Source organism: Ostrinia nubilalis, chromosome 7 (assembly GCF_963855985.1).
Source record: "Ostrinia nubilalis chromosome 7, ilOstNubi1.1, whole genome shotgun sequence".
In the NCBI taxonomy this organism is placed as follows: domain Eukaryota; kingdom Metazoa; phylum Arthropoda; class Insecta; order Lepidoptera; family Crambidae; genus Ostrinia; species Ostrinia nubilalis.
The window spans coordinates 12,653,579-12,672,328 of NC_087094.1; the positions used below are offsets into that span (position 1 = coordinate 12,653,579).

Consider the following 18,750-nt stretch of genomic DNA (forward strand, 5'->3'; position numbering starts at 1 on the left):
ACAAATCGTGGAATCGTAAGTACCTACATAATACGTATAAAAATTACGTATGAGCAGTATAAAATCTTAGAAAAAACGCTATCAAGGCAGCGCCATAAACGTCATCAAGGACGGAGGAAAATGGAACTAGGTGTACACTCCATACATTAATAAAATTCCATTTAATTTTTTTTATTGCCATCCTAATTATTTCATAATGTTATTCCGATTTTTGATAGGTCATTATTGGTCAAATTCGGGTTTTAATTACATAGAGTGAGTTCCTGACATTGAAATGAGATTTAATCTTCTTCAAGACCTCTTTATAAATAAAACGCAATAGTTTTAAGCACTTAAATGTATTTAAAGTTAACTTAATAATACTTACAGGATTCATAACATACACTAATAAAATATATGGAAAATGCCCATTATAACCAAGATTAAATCCAGAGAGTTACAAAGGTATAAAATATCAAAATTATTTCATAAAAAATAATGTCTGATATTATGAAGAACTATTTAATAAGATTTATAGGAAGTGTAAAAGTTTTCATTAAAATTACATTTCGTACATACAATTTTGAAGATATCTGAAACAGATTTTTACTACCTCTTTATTATCTATCCAATAAGGTCACTTGCGCGTTATTATTTACGATAATGTACATTATAGTACAGCGCACAACAGTGTACGTTTAGCCTAGGCGCAGACCACCGATTTTTAGTTGGCCGATAGTTGGGCCCGTTTCTTATTTGAATGAAGAATCGGACGATACCGAATCGGATGTGCGCACTTCCATACATGCCCATACTGATTAACTGCCCGAATAAACTATCGGCCGACAAAAAGTTTGCCGTCTGCACCTAGGCTCATAAGTTGTAAAATCGTACCTGAAGTTTTATTACCTCAATGTGCCGTTTATACATATGCAAAGCTTATGTATGTAGCTTTTATACAAAAGCGTAATGTTAGGATTTCTTATTAGAATTACTAACGCTGCTTTTTACAAATTACTAATTTAGGTACTTAAACTAAAAGCTCAGAATTAATCCTACATTGAATTACATTACTAAATAAAAGATCTTTTATCTTTACTCCTAATTTTATTAGGTAATGATATTTTTTTATGTTTAATTACTTTTAATTTAATGTTGTTTCGGTCCTCAATCAATTTCCTCAATCATTCCAAAAACCGTTTCAGATATCGTGATATTACAAACGCAAGTGCTTTTTTACGACAGAACAGATTTCTAAATATACAGAGTGTCCCAAAAAGTAGTGTCAAGCCGAAGCCCAGAGGTAGAGCATCACTAGGGCTATCCAAATCACCCCCATGTATGTTCCGCGATTTTTGATAGTTTTAGGCACTTTTTTGGTAACTGGGGCGCGAATAGTCAAGTTATATGCCTAATTTTTTTGAATGATGATGAATACTAGGCCTGGATGATTCAGAAGTATTTACATTCATAACAAAAATGTAAACTATCAAAGACACGGTGATTTGCTAAGCCCTAGTGATGCTCTACGTCTGGGCTTCGGCACACTACACTACTTTTTGAGACACCCTGTATACGGTGGATAAAACTACAGAAATCTTCACACGTAAATTAATTTAAAATCACTTTGTGCATCTAACAACATAATACATTTATATAAAAATTGATAGGAATGTTAACAATATTTGAGCAGCAAGTTTGGGACATTGTGTGTGATATAAAAATAATTCAAGCCTCCAAGGAAAATACACTTTGAGTGTAATTTAATTTGACATAGGTATTATACTTGAGTAGTTTTACTAATTAGGCCGAATACATTTTAGTTTAGTTTGTTAACATTTAAATCAATTTATCACAACACCGATACATTGACTTGTCCACGTTCGAAAATCTAATAAATTAAATGACTAGGAAATGCATTGAGTGTATCGTGGACAACTGTCTTCTCAGATGTAGAAGAGCCTGACACGAGATGTGGTGATCAGCAGGTCACCGTCAAAGAACTTCGTTTCGATGACGACATTGCCACTGAAAATAAAAATTGTTCCTATTGATAATGTGTTTACAGATGTTTAGGTAATACTTTATTTATTTATGTTTTAGATAAATCCCAATTTTAAATTCGCTTAGCACATTATAATTTACATTTATTGAAACATTGTTTTCATACTCACTTGAGGATGTTGGCAGGCATCATCTGTGACTCAGGAGCAGACTCAATCACCGACTGCCAGGTGTTGCAAGAGTTAGCGATGACAAAGCCGAACTCGAAGAACCACTCCTCAAGGCAACGCCCCTTGAACAGGATTTTCTGTAAAAGATTTACATGAAAAAGTAAGTAGATGCCTCAAATAACAAGTAATACTTTTTGTCATTGTCATTTCTAACAATTAAGAAGAAGGCTCTTCGCTTTACAGTTAGACGTCTAATGTAAAAATTATACAGTTTCTTACAAAAACTAAGGTACTTGATACAAATAAGGCCTACCTAACTTTAAATGCTTATATTTTAATAAATATTAACGCCAATCAACAAAAACAAGGTTAATGAACTTCTTCCATCCTTTAATTTTAGCAATATTACAAAAAATAACTCAATTTTTAACTAAATCTCTTCAAAATAAGCAAATTAAGAAACCACTGATTTTGGCTTTAATAAATCACCTACACGGAATAAGGCCTATATGATTCAAATGCCTCTAGACCTTAAAATTGAGGTTGTATTAAACAAAATGCGGTCTTATAACATTAAACACGTCGATTTGTTTGCGTTATCAAAATTTTACATACCAAGTAAACAGAAATATACTGTATATCTCCAGATAAACTTAAATTCCACTTATTAAGAATTATACATAAATTATAGATAAAATTAAATATTCATAGTAACAAAGTAATGATTCCTTACATATATTATTAAAAAAAATATCAAAAACAAATAATATTATTTTTTTGTATAGGGCTTATTAAAACACCGTGTTCGAATAAGGCCTACACATAAAACCTTTTAAATAAATCAGTTTAGGAATATCATTTAGTCTTGAATTTTTGTAAACAAAATGAGATCTCTATTTTTATTAGAACCAGTGCATAAAAAGGCTTCTGAATCATCTTTACGAACTCCTACACAATCTTTGTGATACCACCAAAAGCAGTCCTTTATGGTCGCATATCTGCTACTTTGTCTTCAAAACAGTCATGATAATACCAGCTTTTATTCTTCTTTCCTTTAGAATTATACATACGGCTTTTTTTTCTTATTTTTTATTGGTTTTGTATTTTTTTCTTTTTTTTTACAGGGTTTGTAATTTTTTTCGACTCTGTTTTCTCTTTCTTTTCTGTGCTGTTAGTAACATTCTTATTAAATAAATATTTAGTTACTCTTTTACACATTTAGTGTAATGAATTTGTCAGTAATCAGGTGTTAACATAAGTATCTAATATGGCCTACCATGCTGAAATAAGGCCTAGGCCTTATTAGATATCTCACTCTTGTTGTCTTTAAAAATTTACAAATAATGCATCTATAGCCAGTAGTAAAAATTAAGGTAATTATTAGCTAGTAAGAAATATTTAGAAACGATTACCAAGAAAAGCTTAATCTAAAACAGCGTCATTTTACAGGAAATTTAAGATAAAATCGCCAGATTTTTATAAGACAGCACGAAATCACCCACCACCTTAGAAGAACGCGTGCCAATTGGTGCTGGGATCGTGGATCGGGACGCTCTTGCACTCTACCGGGTTATAGGGCATATGAGTACGTGTCCTTGAAGTATCATCCCGGTTGGATTTATTTATCTGTGTTTTCTGATGTATAGGCCTTATTAGAACGTAGGCCTTATTTGTATCAAGTACCTTAGATTGATCTCCACTAAGGACAAACGTAAATGCTTCACGACGCTCACCTGTTCCAAACGGAACTTTTCCATTGTCTCGGTGGAGCTGAAGTTCATCTCCCTTGATACCACCCGGCACTTCAAGATCCGCTTGGGGACCCTTGCTTCATGTTCCACCTGAGGGTTGGACAAGTCCTCGTTGTACTGCCACAGGATTTTCCCTGTAAAAACATTTTATTATGAATTTGATGTGGGGATTAAATTAAATAACATTATAAGAAAGCTTCAGATTTGAGGATTAGAAATTTTACTAACCTGTATCTCCATCACGCAAGTTCATCCAATTCCTGTATTGAATGTGAGTTAAGGAAATAATACCTATTTAAAGTGCACAAACAATAATAAAAAAAAATGACATTTTTATCAAATCAGCCCCTCTCTATAATGTTGGTTGAGCATCTAATTTGTGTAATTAATGCAATACTTATCTCAATAAGTTGCAACATATTTTATCACAGAGAAATTTAATCCACAACAAAATTTTAATGTTACCTATTAAATTACCTACTAACAGTACTCTGATGAAAATTTTCATTTTATACACGTAAAGTACATGAAATATTGATTAATGTAAAGTATGTTGTTGAAAAGGATACACTTGGAAACCGTTCAGGATGTCCTCGACACGCCTCTGCTTGCTCTCCTCTGCAGACGCAACTTCCATCATAACTCCAGCCATTAAAAATACTTGTAAAACACTTGACACTCGGTTTAGAACTGAGGAACTAAAATGGAATTGGAAAGGCAAAACAGTAAGTAAATCACAAAAAACACCACGAAATCAATAAAACACCATGATTGACTGACTGACATTGACAGATAGTTACAGCGCTAGGGAGGGAGGTATTTAACCGATGCTGTAATTATCGATCGATATGATGCATTTAACTTTTAACGTGATTTAAAGCTATCGTAATGTTCATTAAGTAATAATAAAAAGTACTGTTTGATAGGTTTTCATTTAAGACATTATTTTGATAACAAGGGGTATTTGTATTCGAAGCATGAACTACGGTCTCTGTTGCCAGCAAAGTGCCGGTCGTCTCGCCCGATACGCTGCTCTCAATGAAGTCAACGATGCCATCAGGAGAGCCCTTGCCAGCATCAACGTTTCTTCCACGTTAGAACCACGTGGATTGTTCGTGATGATGGCAAGAGACCTGACAGTCTCACCCTGGTTCCCTGGGAACGGGGACGGTCTATAGTTTGAGACGCTACATGTGTCGACACTTTAGTCCCTTCACACCTCAGAATCAGTTGCTAAAGTACAGTGTAATGTAATTAGCCAAACGGAGCAAATATGAGTCACTTTCTATTCTAATGATTACATATTTGCGCCTTTTGGGGTCGAGACCATCGGACCCTGGGACCGATTACTAAATTACTGTTTCCCCTAAATTAATTAAAATTTCGGAAAATTTAAATGCTGGCTCTTTCCTTGCTTATAGGCTTAGTACATAATGCTATCCAGCGAGGAAATGCAGCCAGCGTCCTCGCCTCTTTGCCTCGCGGACACACTTTTATTTTTGAGTAATAAATAAGTTTATAATATTTTTTTTTGTTCAGAGTTAAGTTTGCGTTAGTTTTAAAATTTTCTGTTTATTGTAAATAAAGATAAGCAGCATGAACCTGATTATACGATTTGGGAAAAAATATGAAGACATACTACTAAATGGCACACTAGTAAGATTAGAAATTACTCAAATAATGATTGTGTTTGCGCTTATACACTCGTACATCTACACTTCAGAAAGAAAGACTTGATTTTTTATTGTTTGAAAATGAAATATTTTTATTGCTACACTACAAACAAATTACATTTGTGTAATGGGTTTACAGAAATAAAAGAAAAAATATAAACAAAAATTGAAGTTTAAGAATTTACAGTTTTATAAGTAAGCAAAAGGTCAGCGTTGATTTGCTTTGAATAGGCTTATTCTCCGAAAATTCTCGACTGATTTAAAAAATATTTGTATTACCATGTCCTACATTATCCCTGCCTTAAGATCGATATTTTTGTTAATGTTGCACATCCCTAGTACACTATAGTTTTAATTAATTACGTGCTTGAAATACTACTTTCTGCCAGTTGTAAGAATATGGACTTGACAATTTGGCCAAATGTCAAAAGTACGTTCTGTTTCACCGTTTCTAGCTAAGCGTGAAAAGTAATAAGGAACGAAAATGTATTTTGTGTGCGATATGTACGTGTAACGAACTGCCTTAGTTCAAAATGGTTGACAGATTGTAGAACAGGAACAATTTTTTGTGTACCCAAAAACCAAGTTTATTTTGTGAAAACATTCAGGAACCTGAAACTAGTGAATGTCTCGGATTTATTGCATTTATAACAATTATTTTGTAACATAGAAAGTGCTCGGTAACTGAGAAGGATTAATTTCTATGAACTCAAAAAGTGAAACTGACGAAGCTTCAAGGTAACTTTTCCGAGATTTTCTTGTCGCTAGATATTTTTATAGACATCGCAGTATTGTCGTGTTAAAATTAAAGCTACAAAACAATAAAATAAACGCGCTGTAATTAATTGCTGCGTAATTGGCAGACAAAGGTTAGGTTATGCATTACTTGCTATTTTTGTTCTTTGTTTTGATGTGATGTTTCGATGAAGAATCGAGAATCGTATTCGGAGCTTAGGTTAAAATAAGTTTGTTTGATTTTAGGGGGAACGAAGCATCATCGTCAAACAGTAATATAGCCCCAAACTTTTCTGAAGGTCAGCCTACTTCAAGCTTATGCACATCAGCAGATTCAAACAACACGCAGGACATTATGAAGCGTGCGGCCGCTAAGCAGTTGATTGAGAGGTATTTTTACCAGTTACTGGATGGCTGTGGGAACCCCAATTGTGACAACCAGTACTGTGCCTCAAGTGGAGAGGTAAACAACCTAATGTATTGTAAACTTTTCCAGTAATTTGTATGAAAAACAGTTTTGAAGTGCTATTTTTATGTAGGCAAGGAATTTAACACCAAATGAAGCTGCAGCCGAAGCTATCAAACTTTTTTACAAAGAAGCCAGATTGTGTGACAGCCTGCCCAACAAAGTACCAAGGACAGAAGCAAGTACATGTGAATCTAGTGCTAGGTAAGGCCAAACACGTTGTTAAAACCTTTTTATTTTATTTTTTTCTTTAACCTCTTACCTACGGGAGGCACCTATTGTTGCAAAGTCAAAAGTCACTTCTCAATACGGGTGGCATTTATTGTTGTTTTGGAAAAGCCAATACTAAATCATGGTTTACGACTAAAAAACAATAAAATTGCAAATTAAGTGTAAAATGTGCTTGTAATTATGAAACTACATTAGTTGCAGAATATAATATTCCAAATTTTAATACCGTAAGTCTCATACTTTTTAAAATATCTTGATGTACAGTGGAGCAAACAATTTTGTAGGTTAAAATACCCCATATTGAGATGCGCACTTTGGTTTCCAAGAGCCCGTAGGTAAAGTGTTAAAAAAAATCACCTGCTTATTATTGCAATGAATAGTTATTAAACATTCATATTATTGTATAATTTCAGCACAACATGTTCAATAACGGAGCCAATGGAGAAGGTAGATAACAAAAATAAAATAATTGATTCACCAACGTCCAGCTCTGCATCAGTCCAAGAGAGCACCTCCGGCGTGGTGGAACCCCAAACTAGTCATAATGCATCTCAGGAGGAGAGTAAAACTGTTAGTTGTCATAATAGTAAGTTTATGTATTTTTTTATTTCTTTTTTTTATAAGTCTTTTTCTTACAAATCTTGACACTGAACAATATTGTTTAGAGTTAGCAATATAATAAATGTAAATAAATAAATCCTACTGGTTTAATTACATTTATAACTGTTGGTATTTATTCTACAATCTGTATTATCAGTCAGTCAAGTACATGTTGTTTAATTCTTCTGTTGAATAACAATGAGTCACAGACATCCCAAATTAACTACTTTACACCATTTACTATGCTTAATAATGCCTCTATGACAATACTACCATCTTAATATTATTAGTGAAAAATACCATAATAATAATTTAATACCACATGACATCAAGTACTTAGCTATCAACAAAGTGATGTCTCAGACAAGGAAAATTCTATTTATTCCTTTTCTAAATCACTTGTAATAATTGGCAATTATCTAATATCTTCACTTTTCTAATGTACTTATTATATTAGTCTTTTTGCTTGTATTTACTAAGTGTTTTTTTATACTTTGAAAGAATTCAATTAAAAATGTAATTACCTAAGTGAGACCCTTCATCACCAAATTAGTTGAAAATGTTATAAAAGCCTTTGGTAGATTTAAATTTTAGTAGTCACATTATATCAAGTGTCAAGTCAACCATGCCTAGAAGAAGTAGAGAGAGGCTGTCAACCAGTCAAAAGGTCAAGATGTTGATAAACGAGCTTGATACGTTAATTCTGTCGTTGCTAGATGGAGCGCCGCTTACCGAAGAAAAGATCTACCAGTTGTGCGACGAGTGCCTGTTAACGAAACTGCCGCAGCCGCTAGTTAGAGCGTTAGGAGAAGCGTTTACGCAGCCAGCTATATTAGCGAGGTGTTTTCAAAGCAAGGTCTTACCTGATAGTAGTAATGAAGTTTGTAAAGCAGGTAAGTTATACATTTCACAGTCAAAAGTCATAGTTAAAACCACTTTGGACTGATTTTTGCAGTCAATATTTATAAGAATAAAAGTGAAGAAGTGTTAAATTTTTTGAGCCATTGTTACATGTTATGATGGGCAAAGTTATCCAGGTTGACTGTACTATTATGAAGTTAATATTTATCTTCATTGTTACATACCTACATAAAGTTTCTATTCTACTTTTAGATAAAGAATCAAAAGCAATGTGTTCCTCGAGTGATCCCGACAAGGACGTTGACAGCGTCGCGGGGCCTGAGCTAGATGTGGCTTCGTGTCGTAGGGCTTTCCAGTACCTTGCTAAAGTAAGTTGAACAACTGCAATTTAATCCAAAACCCTTAAGCTTTGCCTTTAAATAATTGATAATAATATTCTCAACCTGTTGTGTGGATTGATCATACAAAATACCTTGGTAAAACGTAACGGGTTGTACGTAACGTACTTGCTGTACAACCCGATTGAGTTAACTACGCACCTGGCAGCTGTGACGTCACATCGACGTTCTGGTACAGACAGGGCAAACGCCCCCGTGTGCGGGTGAGTGCGAAAGAGAGTCGCATTCCAGCGAGGTGCGCATTTAGCTCAATCAGATTGTAATTAACGCTTTTCATAGTGTAATTTTCAGTCTTCCAACTTTTCTACATTTATGTAACCAGTCTGTCTTACAAACAGGTGCCATCAGAATACTATAGTTCAGCATTGGTCACAGCGTTAACAACGCTAGCGGAGAGCCTCGAGATCGACCTGCGGATAACCAAGAAGATGAGCATGGAGGATGCCGTGAATTGCTTCGTGATAGCGTTTGAGGTGCCCGACTTAGGCTGTAGCGATTACCTGGAGATAGCTTTGCCGGCGTTATGCCACGCCGCCGAGCATTTGCCGGTTAAAGGTGAGTGCTCTTTTTGTTTTAAAAAAAATCTTGGAATCTTTCCAAGATTTTCAGGATTCTACAGGATTGAGATGAAATGAAATGAACTAATTTATTCAGTACATAGGACCTTTTCAGGGCACTTATACACGTCCTAAATATAGCTTGCCCTGCTATGGGCCCCCTATGGTGCTGAGAAGAAGTGGCGGAAGAAATTCAGTCACCTTTATCAGCCTCATGAATTGTAATTAGTGAACTGCATTACCATACAGAACTGCGTTATTTTGCGTTTTGGTTCGTGTATCTTTACGTAGTATAAAATAAATCGTTACAGCTATCAACAAACTTCTAAACTACTCATTTTCTTTTTAAATTATTTTTATCGCATTCGTATGAATTTTGGTCTCGCGAGCCGTAATTACGTCACTCACTCTATCTCGCGGAACCCTAGCAACCCGGCGTAAATAGTCGTATAAGCTCATGGTAACAATTTATTTATATTCTGTCTCGATTCGCTGGTACAGGCAGCGTCAAATAGTTCGTGACACCCAAAGTAGCCAAAAAGTTCGAAACACGTTTTCGTTACCATTGGATTGGAATAAGGTTGTTTTGTTATTACAAAAAGTTAGACTCTGTTTCAACCCTGATTTAAATTGACATTTAGTATGGAAATGACATTTTAAACCAGAGTTCGTCCCGGGTTTAACTTTTTTGTAATAAGGCCCTAGGAGTCACGAACTATTTGACGCTGACTGTACTTCTTCTTAGTCAGGTACTCTTGTCAGAGTGGTCGTGGTTGCGCTGACGAGGTACACGGTGGGGTGTTCGATGTCATCTCCGAGGGAAGCTCTCCTTGTGATGTGCTACCACGTTTAGAAGCGTCGCGAGTACACTGCTGGACCATGGTGGACTCAGTGGCCTTTGTGACTGTACTTGAAGGGCTACAATATTTATACTTGTTTGTGTTAGCGCAAGCGCGGCTGGCGCGCACGTGGGCGACGCACTGCCGCGCGAGCCTGCGGCACATCCTCGAGACGCTGCAGCAGCTCATCACGCTGCGCGTCATCTCCACCAACTACACCAGCCACTTCCAGCTGCAGGACGACGACGCCGTCACCATGGCCACCAAACTCATGAAGGTGTGTGACGCTCTTCTTCATTCTGTCAAGAGTATAACCATTGAGACTATAGTCGTGAACTGTGATTTTTGTGAGCGTATTTTGCTCGCTTTACGATATCTCGCCATCTTTCTCTGTTGTTGGTGGTCAACTCGGTGCGCATCAGCAAGAGACCGCCCACAGTGTAGGTCTGAGGTGGTATTGTGTAAAGCAATCGTAATCATCTGACAGTTCATAACGTACGATAAAGTCAGTTAAACAAAGCGTTTGACAGAATAATCGTACGTTATGAACTGTCAAATGATAACGATTGCTTTACACAATTCCACCTCTGGTCTTTTCATCGCGTTGGCGAACATTCGCGCAGCGTTTGGAGTCGCTGTTACGTCTCAAGACGTATCCTAAAATATTGAGCATGCTAGCTTGTACTAACGTAGATATCGCTAGCCACTGCCATTAAGCTCAAAACGAACGCATCTGGTGTTCAGTATTTGGCCAAAGGCAAAACCTTGTCGCTGTAATGAAAATAATTGAGTATTTAGATTTTTTAATGATGATAATTCAGATGTACAATGAGGGCTATCGTTTTAGCGCTCACCAGTTAGCGCCACTGTAGAGTAAGTTCCTGTCACTTGCTAGTAGCGAAGACAGTGGCACCAACTGGTGAGCGCGAAAGTGGTAGGAGGACTATCGTATTTGCACTCATCAAGATGGCGCCACTGTAGAGTAAGGTCCTGTCAATCGCCAGGGGTGCCAACTGTTAAGTATAAAAACGATATTATAGTGTTGTTTGTGTACCTTTTATCTTACTTTTTGCGCATAATTCTCTTTCCAGATATTATACTACGCGAACATGCTCGCCGGGACGATGGAGCCCAACACGCTGCGGGAAGAGCCCATAGTCATAGCAAGTCAATTAGACCCCCTAGGGGACGTTTTAGATCACATTTACCAATTCTCCTCGCTTAAGAACTCGAAGCACTCGCAACCTGACGACCCTTTAGGTAAGCGACTGGTTTATTTGCCCATATTTTGTTGAGTATTTGAGATGCAATCTATTTTTATAAACCTGTTTAGATTTCAACTCTATTTAAGATACAATATTAGATTTCTTTGCGTCCAACTCGTAGTGATGCGAACACGACATTGAATCGAAATTTTGAAATTTTGTAGAAAAATCTTTAATCCGTTTATTTTTTGTTTTCAGCTATTGAATTAGATTTAAATGTATTAGACGCTAGAAAACCTTATTTGCCATTCGAGGAATTTTACAACGAACCCCTAAGTGATACTATAGAAATGGAAGTAGATTTTGCGAATTATAAAACGGAATTAAGTAATGGTAAGTTTCATTTCTTATATTTTGTATGGTATGTGATACAAAAGTATGGCGCTGGAGCGACGATCGTTGCTTAGTAACTGACGTGCAGCGCAGCGCCATACTGCGCCATACTCGGATGATTTCCGACTCTTAAAACAACTAACTAACACCAGGCCTGTTCATCTCCGCGAGTTTACATCGAAAACAAAACACGCACGATGGCACCCTACAGGATTACCTACTATTCGATAAGCCCTCACATACGAGCGAACATTGACTCACGCACGCGTATTCTTGTGTATGATGGAAAAAATAAAGAAAATGGTGTACTAAATACTGTGCAGTATTTAACTGCCTAAATAATAATAAAACACAGAATGTAATTTTGCTTCGGCGCAGTACCGATCACTGACGTTTGTCAACAAAATGGTGCTTGACTTTTGAGACAGGCTAAATTACACCATATTGTTAATGACATTGAGCATACATTTTTTTAAATACCTTCGCGAAGTAAAGCTTCTGTACGTAGTACTTATTATTATTCTGTGCTAACACCCCATTCCTCATTGCAGGCAAAAAGTTCACGTTCCTAAAGTACCCGTTCATACTGACCGCCGCAAGCAAGTCGCTCGGGCTATACTACGAGAACCGAATTCGCATGCTCAGCGAGCGCCGCGTGTCGATGCTACACGCGGTAGTAGGAGCCGCGCCGCCCATGCCCTTCTTACGGCTCAAAGTTCGCCGCTCGCACATCATAGACGACGCGCTCGTGGAGGTAAGTGAGGCCTCACAGTAGTGAGTTTGTTCCGGCGTTTCTTTTCAGCACTTGCCATATGTTTGTCTCGAAGCGCTGGTAGGGCCCAAAAGATAAGGAGAGTGTATGACAATGTAATGTGTAAAGTGCCCCATAAGGGCTACCTTTCTTTTTTTATTATTTACATTTTGACGTTCATAAGTGCCACTTGTGGTCTAAACTGAATAAATATTTTTGATTTTGACAGGCCGCGTATCTATACTGCATGCCGCGAGTCAGGCCCTACAGGCTTCAACTCGTCTTTCCAAATTTATTTACTTTAGGGTTGTTTCTTGCCGCACATTAAATCGATTTCTGGTGCTATTTTGGTAACTTAAACGTTGGTGTCAATTACGCTTAGCTTGCGAGCTAATAATCGCTGTTACCCTTCACGGTCACTGGGCGAATCTCTTAGGCTGAGTTGCACCATTTTACTTTAACTTTGACAAACGTCAAAAATCTGTCAAACTCCATACAAAATATATCGGTTATTGGTAAAGTTACGGTTAAAATAAGTTGGTGCAACTCACCCTTAGGATTGCGTACACTAGTTTGAGAACTCCTGAATCTTGTATTTTAACCTACTCCACAAACTAGGGAATCAAAAGTATGTACCCCTTTTTAAGAACACCCTTTATCTCCAGTTACGAATTTCAACTATACTGAATGAACCTTAAAGCTCATTTTTAATTGCCAATCTCCAATTTTCCACAGCTGGAAATGGTAGCAATGGAGCGCGTGCTAGACCTAAAGAAGCAACTGGTGGTGGAATTCGAGGGGGAACAGGGCGTGGACGAAGGAGGCGTCAGTAAGGAGTTCTTCCAGCTCATAGTCGAGGAGATATTTAACCCGGACTATGGCATGTTCACGCAGCAGCCCGACTCGCATACTGTTTGGTGAGTTCGTTCGTTCGTTTCAGCCAAATGACGTCCACTGCTGGACAAAGGCCTCCTCCAAGGTTTTCCATAATGAACGGTCCTGCGCTGCCCGCATCCAGGCTCTCCTCGCGACCTTTACCAGATCGTCGGTCCACCTAGTAGGAGGCCTGCCCACGCTACGTCTTCCAGCCCGGTAGTCCATAGGTAGGTCCAACTTCGAGAAAGAGGTCAATCGTCGAATCCAACTCGGCTGGGCAGCGTTCGGGAAGCTTCGCGATATACTCACGTCCGAAATACCGCAGTGTCTCAAGTTTGGTATTTAGAAAGAATTTTTACTTTATTTGCGTAGACTTGTCACCTTTTTTAACCGACTTCATGTGTTTAATATTTGTTCCCAATTTGGTTACAAGGCATTAAACATACGCCCCTTTTCACAAACGATCCTTGCTTAAGTGGAAAAGCAAATCGAACGCACAGCGTTGAATAGAGCTTTGTGATTGGTTGAATAGAGCTGTGTATCACCCTGTGCGTCCACATGCACTGTGACACTTCATAGTAATGTTTTTTAATACGGGCGATTATCAAGCTTGTATCAACTAGATTGTTCGAAAAAAGAAATAAGATTCTAAGTTTAGGAAGTAATCGATACGATTGCCATTATCTGACAAATAGGGCGGGTCGTTAAGTCTGACTGACAGTAGTGTTGTTGTGACAGTTGTTCCAACTCTCGATAGAAAAATATTTTTATCAATGAATCACACAATCTCAAAACTTAAGTGTCTTATTTTTTTTTTTGACTGATTCTGTAATGTTGACTCATGTTCTATGTACGTGTTTCCATGTGGCAGCAAAATAAACGTTTTTTTTTATTCTATTCTTATCTCCTAAAGCCATAAGGTTCAGAATCGCCAAGTTTGTTTTAATAGCTAACTTAAAATTCTAGGTTCAACCCCACATCGTTCGAGACAGAAGCGCAATTCACGCTCATCGGCATAGTGCTGGGACTCGCCATATACAACAACGTCATTTTGGCCGTGGACTTCCCCATGGTCGTGTACAGAAAGCTGATGGGCAAGAAAGGCTCGTTTGAAGACTTAGCTGATTGGAATCCTGTGAGTTATCGTTGTTTTATAATCGACTTGACAAATGGCACCTTACAAGAAACACCCTGTACATTCATTTGTTTTAATACGCTGTCACATAAAGACGCCCCTTTTTACCCGACTACGGCAAAGCAAAAGGAGGGTTATGAGTTTGACAGGCTATGTATGTATGTATGTATGTATGTATGTTCATGTGTTCCCTCGTAACTTCTAAACTACTTATCAGAATTCGACAAATGACATATCATTAGAAGCGTCTTAATTGTCCGCTGGTTATAGGCTATATGGGGTTTCACAAAATCGAATGTGGCGCCCTCTAGCGGACAAAACATACAGAGTAAAAAAATAAAGTTAAGATAAATATGCCGTGTTTGGTATTATTTGAAAGCGCTTTACTTGTACATTTCGAATATATATATATTACTAGCATTTGCTTGTGACTTTACCTGTATTCATGGGCTGATTGCATATAATTCAGATCTTTTCGTTCCTAGCTTCTTTACTACTTATTAGTTCATCAATTTAACTTTTGTTAATACATATTATGCGCCACAACTACACTTTAACACCAAAATAGTACAAATAATAAAAAGTAAAAAAACTAAAACCCAACTACGACAAAAAACGACGCTGAAAAAGTATAAAACAAGATTTTCAGAATACTGAACTGAACGAAGTTGCCAATGTAGTTGCATAGTAATTTTTTATGTTTGGAAAGGCGTAGTCACACGTTACTTAAACCTACCTACCGTAGCACTTTGACAACGTGTGACTGCGGTTTTCCAAACATGAAAATTACTATGCAACTACATTGGCAACTTCGTTCAGTTCAGTATTCTGAAAATCTTGTTTTATACTTTTTCAGCGTCGTTTTTTGTCGTAGTTGGGTTTTAGTTTTTTTACTTTTTATGTTGGTTCGATTTGTTACAATTTTGTTGGACCACAACAAAGACAAAGACAAAGTGTCCACAGATATGACATTGACAGGAGGGCGCTACTATCAATCCTGAGTTATTAGTTCCGATTTTTGCCACAAGTTTTTTATGGTAATGTTTATGAATTTGTGAATTAATTTTTACTTTACTTTACAACTTGCTTTGTTTCGTATTTCAGATTTTATACAATGGTCTAAAAGATATGCTTGAATATACTGGTGATGATTTAGAAGAAGTGTACTACCAGACGTTCAGGATATGTTACAACGATGTGTTCGGCAATAATATATTCCATGACTTGAAGAAAGATGGAGATAGTATATTTGTTACGCAAGATAATAAACAAGTAAGTATTTAATTAGATGGTTCTGTTTCTGTTATCATATAAAGCCTGGTCCGTGAGCACGTAGAATCCCGTCCAATGTGCGACGCGCGCCCGCAGTGAGTGTGCGAGCGCGACAGCAACATAATTACGTGCGAGCGACAAGGATGGGCAGCTTGGGGTCATTAGACGGGATTCTACGTGCTCACGAACCAGGCTTTAGTACATGTTTAAAATTATTTTTTATCATAGCAAAAAACTTTTATGGTGTTCCTTCGATCCCATAGATAACCAAAAAGACTTCAAGTATTTTTTTATCTTTGTCGGAGTTTTCACTTATAATTTTTCTGTAACTTGTTTTAGGAATTCGTAGATTTATACGCAGATTTCTTACTAAATAAGTCGGTTGAGACGCAGTTCAAAGCATTTAGACGTGGGTTCGTGATGGTCACGGACGAAAGCCCTCTCTCGGCCCTCTTCAGGCCAGAGGAGGTCGAGACTCTCGTGTGCGGTAGCAAGGTAAGATCCATATTCAATGCACAACAAAACCTCGATATAATCGATACTTATTACTATGTAGTTAAATTAAACATCGATTAATTAGTTAAACGATTATTCGACAACACTAAAGCCTGGTCTGTGAGCACGTAGAATTTGGTCCAATGACCCCAAGCTACCCATCCTTATCGCTCGCGCGTAATTATGTTGCTGTCGCGCTCGCACACTCACTGCGGGCGCCCGTCGCACAGTCGCGACAGCAATATAATTACGCGAGAGCGATAAAGATGGGTAGCTTGGGTTCATTAGTCAAAATTCTACGTGCTCACGGACCAGGCTTTAGTATGTTAATAAAGTCTTGACAGACAACAAGTGAACATCACACACATCGAACTGAAACATCACAAATCTTTCCAGAACTTCGACTTCAACGAATTAGAAAAGTCCACCGAATACGACGGCGGGTACACGGCCGAGTCGAAAATAATCAAGGATTTCTGGAGCATCGTGCACAGCTTGTCTCTGGACGAGAAACGAAAGCTACTGGAATTCACAACTGGGTCAGACCGCGTGCCTGTTGGTGGATTGAGCTATTTAAAGCTGGTGGTAGCACGTCATGGTCCCGACTGTGAGAGGCTTCCCACAGCGCATACATGCTTCAATGTGCTACTCCTGCCAGAATACGACTCGAAGGAGAAACTCCGCGACCGCCTCATGAAAGCTATCAGCTACTCCAAAGGCTTCGGTATGCTTTGACGCGCTTAGATAAACGTTGTTGTGAAGCCACGATGATGGCCTGTAAACATTACTGATTAAAGTTTGTTTTATTTATACAATTGTTTGAGTTTTTATTTTGTATGTAGGTTTTTACAACTTTTAAAATCAGTCGCTTGAAAATTTTATAAGTACCTACTAAGAACCTAAAAAGTTTCGAAACAGTCGCCTGCGAACTTTTGAGTTATAAGGAATTATTACGATGTTGTATAGTAATGAAACGATAATTTAATTTTGATGTTTATTTGCATAAAAATGTAATTAAAACTATAAATATTGAAAGTTATAAATCTATAAAAGCACAGTTATAAATCTAAAGTAACACAAAAATATTGTAATAGGAACTCTTTACCGCTAACTACTTAAGGCCGGGTAGCAGAGAAAATGGCGAAAATGAGGTTTTCATTTTTCATTTTTGAGGTACTAAACAGTAAAATTAAAGGCTAAGATTTTTATTGGGCATAGTTGAGGATATTTTCTAGGGCTATTAACGGATGGAAACACGATTTGATGAAGTTGACTCGATAGAATAAATTCCCAAAGTTACCTCTATTCGTCTTCTATTTATGGTTTTATTTTTAAAATAAGCGATTTGAGATTCTAAATCTTTTACTAAACTAAAGTTCAGAAATAACTTGAGGGCTTTTAACGGATGAAATTTTTATATTGCGTCTTATTTAGTTACTATGTTAAAAAATGTGGAAAAAATCGTCCATGACGGCTTGGACAATCTCAATCAGTCGCGCGGTGGCGCTTACGGAGGACGGACGCGTGTCAGTTTTTTGGCCGTGACAGTTCGCGATTTGTCAATATTTTTGACAACGATGACTTTCATGAGTCACAGTATAATAATATCAGTGTTACTGGAGAAAGCTTAAATTTTTGATAATTAAGAATTATCAATTTTGTCTACCTATTAAAATTTAAATCGTTCGCATCCTTTTAAACGAAGACTCTACTCATGATACATAGTACATTCCTCAAATGTGACAAAACCAATGAGTTAAAATTACATTTTAATAGTACCTACATACAATCGTCTTACACTCTTTAGAAGAGCACACTGACACAAATAAATAATAAAAAATACTGTCTAAGGTCTGTAGCTAAAGGTCTACGCTGCAAGATGGAAGAATCTTCTAACCAAAAAGATGGCAGATGCAGCAGATGTCAACGGATTTAAAACTGGAGTTGATGTGACTCCTTGTAGACTTGAGTGTCTAGAGCGTCCCTTCCTCCACCATGCGTAAGAATGTTTCAAAAATACTGTCTAAGGTCTGTAGCTAAAGGTCTAAGCTGCAACATAGAAGAATCTTCTAGCCAAAAAGATGGCAGATGCAGCAGATGTCAACGGATTTAAAACTTGGAGTTCATGTAACTCCGCTAGACTTGAGTCTCTAGAGCGTCCCTTCCTCCACCATGCGTAAAAGTTTTCCAAAAATACTGTCTAAGGTCTGTAATAAAAGTCTAAGCTGCAAGATAGAAGAATCTTTTAGCCAAAAACATGGCAGATGCAGCATATATCAACGAACATGGCAGATGCAGCATATATCAACGGATTTAAGACTGGACTGGCACCACCTTGCAATGTCATCCTCTCATTGTT

At 37.3% G+C, this 18,750-nt stretch overlaps 2 protein-coding genes across 2 annotated transcripts; one reads left to right on the plus strand and one right to left on the minus strand.

The window, feature by feature from the left end:
* Positions 1–371: 371 nt before the first annotated feature.
* LOC135073346 (retinal rod rhodopsin-sensitive cGMP 3',5'-cyclic phosphodiesterase subunit delta) lies at positions 372–4,694 on the minus strand. Its single transcript, XM_063967497.1, has 5 exons — positions 4,474–4,694; positions 4,133–4,164; positions 3,887–4,038; positions 2,154–2,290; positions 372–2,007 (listed from the first exon to the last, which is right to left on the minus strand). The coding sequence occupies exons 1-5, from the start codon at positions 4,554–4,556 to the stop codon at positions 1,926–1,928; spliced, it is 486 nt and encodes a 161-aa protein (XP_063823567.1). The 5' UTR covers positions 4,557–4,694; the 3' UTR covers positions 372–1,925.
* A 1,403-nt stretch (positions 4,695–6,097) lies between these two features.
* On the plus strand, positions 6,098–17,206 carry LOC135073347 (ubiquitin-protein ligase E3A). The gene is made up of 16 exons (XM_063967498.1): positions 6,098–6,315; positions 6,559–6,775; positions 6,852–6,982; positions 7,423–7,595; positions 8,326–8,502; positions 8,723–8,838; positions 9,207–9,423; positions 10,372–10,541; positions 11,356–11,524; positions 11,728–11,862; positions 12,414–12,616; positions 13,349–13,530; positions 14,456–14,624; positions 15,729–15,896; positions 16,236–16,391; positions 16,788–17,206. Exons 1-16 carry the CDS (start codon positions 6,281–6,283, stop codon positions 17,124–17,126), a joined length of 2,757 nt encoding a protein of 918 aa, XP_063823568.1. The 5' UTR covers positions 6,098–6,280; the 3' UTR covers positions 17,127–17,206.
* Positions 17,207–18,750: the final 1,544 nt, after the last annotated feature.

Bases quoted from the DNA above. Each gene is read 5' to 3' on its own strand.
- LOC135073346 (XM_063967497.1), bottom strand. From the start codon at position 4,556: ATGGCTGGAGTTATGATGGAAGTTGCGTCTGCAGAGGAGAGCAAGCAG. The intron at 4,165-4,473 runs GTATCCTTTTCA...CATTCAATACAG, and splicing joins ATCCTGAACGGTTTCCAAGT to GAATTGGATGAACTTGCGTG. The intron at 2,008-2,153 runs GTGAGTATGAAA...TTTTATTTTCAG, and splicing joins ATGCCTGCCAACATCCTCAA to TGGCAATGTCGTCATCGAAA.
- LOC135073347 (XM_063967498.1), top strand. From the start codon at position 6,281: ATGAACTCAAAAAGTGAAACTGACGAAGCTTCAAG. The intron at 6,983-7,422 runs GTAAGGCCAAAC...GTATAATTTCAG, and splicing joins ACATGTGAATCTAGTGCTAG to CACAACATGTTCAATAACGG. The intron at 15,897-16,235 runs GTAAGTATTTAA...AACTTGTTTTAG, and splicing joins TTACGCAAGATAATAAACAA to GAATTCGTAGATTTATACGC.